The following is a 6,000-nucleotide window of genomic DNA, read 5'->3' as shown; positions in this document are numbered from 1 at the left end:
GTTATTATAGGAAGTTAAAGAAAATATTGAGCTGTGTTTAAACATTTTGGATTGCCTTATGTGATATAAGGAAATATTGAATTTCTAAAGATAAAAAATGTTGTTTTTATGTGGCACATTTTAAACGAGTGTATTATTATAAAATATTGCACTAAAAAGAGTTTAAATCATATTGCACTGTCATTGTGTAAGGAATTATTGCAAGGCTTCTAAATCAATCAATCAACATGATTATATGGCTGTAATCCTTAAACATTACGGTCATTGGTCGTCGCAGGGACGGTTCTTTGCTATAGTTCTTTTTCATAAATTGTTCTTCATTATCAGTACCGGAAAGGTAATCATGCATAACATATTTTAATAGTACAATATGAAGATATTAACAAAAATGATAGAAGATCAAGCTCAAACAGTTACGTACGCGATCAATGTCCGGTTAAAAACATAAAAAATCGCGCGATACAGCTCATTATTACCTTAAAGCAGATGTCATATTCCCAGACTGTGTGTATGTAATGGTAGACCGATTTCTGTCAAATGCTGCATCGAAAGTCTCATTCCCTAAGAACTTAATATCAAGGTCTTCATCCAATGTTAATTCACAGGAAACAGTTTGCCCTACGGTTGTGTTGACAACTCCACATCCCTCAACAATAGGCATGACTTCCTCTGTTAAAAGGAATTACGCCAATTATCATAGAATGAAGTTATTTGATTTAAAGAATTGCATTTCAAAAGTTTGTTTGTACCTATTTCCTTTTGGTCTTGGTCGACCACGTTCTTTTTATTTCCTGTGTCTAGCGCCAACTCGGGATTTAAGGTCGCCGCAAAGTCGAAAATGCACTCTGGACTGGATGTTTCTCCACAAGCCTCAATCGCCAAGGACATTGTTATGTTGTTGATTTCGAATAGAAACCGGGGAACATAGGATGCATTGTTAAAGTCAGAATGGCCTTTTCCGTCTTCATAGAAAAACTCCGTTGAATCTTCAGTTAAGGCCCCTGCAGCAGACAATATTTTTATAACGAAAGGCTGTTATATTGACAGCATGCCAGAATGATAAATAACACGGTAAAAAAATATCAATAACAATATACGCCTTACAATTTTGGCCATAGTTGAAGATTTCCCTTTCGTTCGAAGACGGGTTAAGTATTGTCCCGTTTGGAAACATTAAATCGTTGAAAGGGTCTCCGTCAAAATTTCCCAAAAGACCCCGTGTATTGTTAGCAAATCTAGAAGGCACAATCGTACTCAACGATAACATTTGTACACCCAAACCTATGTCTAACAAAATTCCTGAAAAGAAGAGAATAGTTAATCATTAAGGGATATAGTAATTTTGCACCTTAAGACAGAAAAAAATGTCATCTTTATTTGTATCCGTATTATGAATAAGTATGTACTCGAGAACGGGAAAATTATTCGTACCCCACTACAATTCTTTATAACACTAAACATGGCGATATTCTTAACATGCTATTAAACCTTTGTTTATTTTTATATGTCCATTTAAAACAATGTGAAGCGATAACTTCTGTTTCATTTTTATTATTATTATTTAACCTTTGAATAATTCAAGTTGGAATCACCCAAAATGTAAGTAGTATATACTCGTACCGCTTTCTTTAAAGGTTACTCTAAGGGAATTATTGTTTTCAGAAATACTCAGTGTAGATGAATCGAATTCAAAGTTGTCTTGTGCAGCCGTGTACTGTGTCGTAAGATCGATCTGATTTCCGAATATTACGAAACCTGAAAGTTTTTTTTCAAACAATTCACATTTGTATAACTTCAATCGATTTCATAATTAAAAGTCAAACATTTTGACGCACATTCTTATACACGTTTAAGTTACTCTCATCTGTTAGTAAATTTGAATACCGTTTTTTTCTGAATTAAGTTCAACGTGCATGGAGGCATTAACACGGTCTGTTGCGGCAAATGCGCTAAAAAAGGTAGCGTCCGACAGATTTCCATCAAATTTCACTGCTCGTTGCGTTCTTGCTTGGAGAGTAAACCATTAGTCGTCGGTTTCAATCAAAAGCAAGGTATATTCTCCGAGGCCATTAAAAGTGAAATTAAATCTATCCAGAGTGCTGATGTGAGGATCTCCCCAGAAATTTCCTACAATGACAAAATGTATGTAGGTACAATCTTCTACAATGATATTATAGGATACAGTACATAAATACACATAACAACTTTGTAAACATGCCATCCCGCAATTTGCTCCAGACTCGTCATTAGATTTAATTCAAAATCATGTTATTACAAATTACAGGTTTTCATAATAAAGCATTTTATTGGAACTCAATTAATTTGAAGGCAATATACAAAACAGTTGAACCTAGCTAAACATGTCAAGTAATGTAAGCTTTAACCAAGATCCTATTTAAATGCACAGCGATCAAGGTAAAGAAAGCACAAAACAAGAGACACAGTGCTACCAGACAACATTTGTTACATGCATATAAGAATATCTTCATTGGTATTGGAAAGGGTACCGCCTGAGCACCGTTAGTCTAAACTAAGTCAGAACTCCCTTGGGTGTTTAACAAACTTTTCATCCAAACTATAAAAACCCACATGAAGCGGAATTGAATGTTCAATATTTAGCAATGTCCCAGGAGTACCTTGTCTGTATGGCGACCGTGAATAGCACGTTCCTACCGGATGCAGTTGATAATACAGGTCACAGAACTCCGATTTTGTGCAACATTTGTCTTTCATTAATGTGTCGTACAAATAGTGATTTTGTGGTGAAAAGGCAGGATGATTATGGTAAAACCCTCCAGAGTCCGGTCGTATTTGAACAAACTGCCATGTGCTGCGTTTGTAACAACATGACTGCAACGAACAGGTTTAAACAAAATATGTTTTTATTAATATTCAACGGTATCTTAACGCTGATTTCACGCTGACGTAAATTTTAAGTATGATAAGGAATCATTAATCCCCAGTGGTTTGTAAATTCGTGCGGTAAAACGTTGAGCTACGAATAGTATATAAAGAAAATAAATTTTAGTCCGTCAACTATATGGGGGAGTGACATCAGAACTCTTAATAACAATACATGTACGGACCGTAAATGGTCTATCGTCTAATTGTGAACAAACAACATGTCAATGTGATAGGCCTATATTCTCGTACATCTACTATTCTGGTTACCATAATTAACTTTGAACCGTGTAGTGCATACCTTGCCATAAGGGTCAAAATACGGTCTATGCCACATATCAACACAAATTATGTCATTATCATCTACGTCGGTATTGCTCTGCCACCATGGCCATCTGAGACTTCGTCGTATCCTCCAGAACCATGGATCAAATCGGGCTAGAGTCAAGTCACACGGACATGGAGGCATAGCGCTTGCCATTATATGATGATAGTTGTCTTTGTTCTCTACGTGTTGGTTGTACCAAAGAATACAGTCGAGAGCGTCGTGAGTTTGCCAGTCTCCAGGAATAGTTAGCGGTTTCATAAGCATTCCGTCTACCGCTGAAATTTATGAAGCACGTGTAAACTAATGTACAAGGTAGTTCACCCCTTCGAACCATTTTAAAACCTGCACAATAAAGTATTTTATAAATTGGTATTGTATTCTCTATTTGATAAACATGTTGCCAAGAAACATGCTTATTTATTTTCTTACGGAAACGATCCTTACAATAGCAAATGGGCGTGTGAATGGCAGAGATATTGGCGCTTTTACTTTTGTTGGTTTAAATTGGTCAAGTGTAATAGATTACTGCTTTCTAACATTGAATATACATGGAACAAAGAATTGTACAGACAAAAGCTTAATTGAATTTAAAGTAGAACTGCCATCGAATGATTAGTAACAGAGCGTAAAATAACCGCAATAAACCTGTTCAAAGAGACAATTCAGATTTTGACATTGTTTATTTAATTTTATCAAAGGTATCGATAATCTATACTATCTGCGTTTCACTATTTTCTCGTAAACCTTACTCTTATTATGTATATCGGTCTACTTCTAGTGGTTTGGTGTTTTGTTCGATGATGTGTGTACACACGAACATAAGTCATTCCACACTACTTTGAAAATATACATTTAATATAATTCTAAAGAAAATGATACAATGATTCTAGCGAAAAGTGTTTATAAAAGAATCGATAGAAAATAATCGGGCAAACAAAATTAAGCAAATGTTAAAAGGATGATTGGTTTTAGCAAAATATCCAATCGATGTTTTAATTGATGTAATTATTTTAATACAGATGTATTGTGTTCTTGTTATTGTATATTTACGTGTTTAAAATGGACATATTCAAGTGAAAATTCCAAATGAGTATCGTATTACCAAATTACCCAAATATCCATTGTTTTGTATAAATATGATTGATTTTGATTTTATATCCATCCGAAGGGCGTCTTTCTTGTATGACTTTGATTGTGGACTGACACGGCCCTCATCCGAGTAGCCTATCCAAACTGCGACAGGTTGGTTGGTATCGCCATACGATCTATTTATAGGTACAGTTTGCCACTGCATGAGATCTTTAGGGTAGATATTTATGAAATATGTAGATAAACCATCGGAAACGAGCACGAGTTGAAAGGATGAAATCTGAATATAAAAATTATAATTTTTACGTGTAAAAATTAGTATACACTAGGTAACATCATAGCTGTTGGTTTGTTTACAACTGAACCAAATCATTAGATAATTTAAGGTTATTATTAACATAATAATCGACAATAAACATGAAGATTATCCGAATTTATTATCGGGAATTATGCTCACGTTACATCTAGCGAACTGCGAGTAATAATTACCATCGTGATGCCGTCGAGTTATATTTTGACACGTAAGGCATTGAAGATAAATAATTATGTTAGAGGTAAACAATGATTATGAAGACATTGTTTCATTGTTTACATATACTTAGGTATTAAAAGTAGACACACCGACGTATCAATGAATGTTTTCTGCTTTGGAACCATTCGTTTCCAATAAGTAACGAGCAAAAACTTTGGCTCAAAAGTTGCAATTCCCTCAAATGTCCTTATTATATCTTTCGCCCTTTCAATGTCACTTAACTGAAGTTCGCTATAAGGAAAATCGTTGAGAACGTCTGTTTTTCTAAATGTGACTGATTCCGATTTGTTAAAATCCATTTCAGCAAAATAAGGGGCAATAACTGAAAAATCAGCAAGTTCATCTGTTTTCTTTTTCTTCGGTGGAACAGGATTGTTATAAGCTTTATCAAAACTAATGAGTCCACTGGAACAAACCTAAAATTAATAATATGATCACGTTATAGTAACAATACATTGTATTGTATATATGTTATTTGATACACTAACATTTTATGCAAAAATCAAGCAATACGGACTTCTTTTCTCTGCGGTAAGGATGGAATTGCGTGGTTTATGTCATTATCGGGGTATGAACGCAGCATACCAGCCCATATCCCTGATGTTGACATCAATCACGCAATTCATTACTTATATTTGCACCAATAGTTCATTATTTATTTCCAAATTTTGTTAAAAAAATATGAATTTTTATAGAAGAATATCCTTCAATAATTCTTTCACACCCATTCTGTTAAAAGAACAACCCGACTGTAACCTGAAATTGAGGATGACTTTCATTGTGTTATAAAATGTAATTGTTTCGATGACCTACGTTCAATTTTTATTAAAAAGTATTTTTTATGTAAAACCCAGCATGTTTAAATTTACTTAACTAGTTAGTAGTAATAACAAAACAACTATTGTAAATTTACGTAAATTTTTGGTACAGGCAAATAATAGAAGAAACCTAATCAATGATATTGTTTAAGTCGTAACCGTACAATCACTGTTGTAACCACTAATCATCTGCATTTCCATAATGTATCTAAATAACTAGATAAACAGCTCCTTATATCTATTATTATCAATATTGTTATACGTGAACATTCTCCATATTTCTTGAGCTATTCTTGAAATGTTATTGATATTGGCTACCCTGTAACGATGAT

General features: G+C 34.0%; 1 protein-coding gene across 3 annotated transcripts in view; it reads right to left on the bottom strand.

The window, feature by feature from the left end:
• Nucleotides 1–1,890: 1,890 nt before the first annotated feature.
• LOC128211356 (scavenger receptor cysteine-rich type 1 protein M130-like) overlaps nt 1,891–6,000 on the bottom strand; it is a 42,693-nt gene continuing 38,583 nt past the window's right edge. For 2 of the 3 annotated variants that reach the window (XM_052916051.1, XM_052916050.1), the window contains 5 exons: nt 4,940–5,266; nt 4,340–4,598; nt 3,203–3,504; nt 2,637–2,850; nt 1,891–2,127 (listed from right to left, as the gene is read on the bottom strand). In XM_052916051.1, the coding sequence (XP_052772011.1) occupies nt 2,024–2,127; nt 2,637–2,850; nt 3,203–3,504; nt 4,340–4,598; nt 4,940–5,266 (1,206 nt within the window). In that variant the 3' untranslated portion in view covers nt 1,891–2,023. Of the gene's footprint in view, nt 2,128–2,636; nt 2,851–3,202; nt 3,505–4,339; nt 4,599–4,939; nt 5,267–6,000 lie in introns of those variants that run through there. The other variant, XM_052916052.1, reaches the window with a different exon arrangement.

The sequence above is a fragment of the Mya arenaria genome, chromosome 12 (assembly GCF_026914265.1).
Source record: "Mya arenaria isolate MELC-2E11 chromosome 12, ASM2691426v1".
Taxonomy (NCBI): Eukaryota; Metazoa; Mollusca; class Bivalvia; order Myida; family Myidae; genus Mya; species Mya arenaria.
This window is presented reverse-complemented; position numbering and strand designations above follow the sequence as displayed.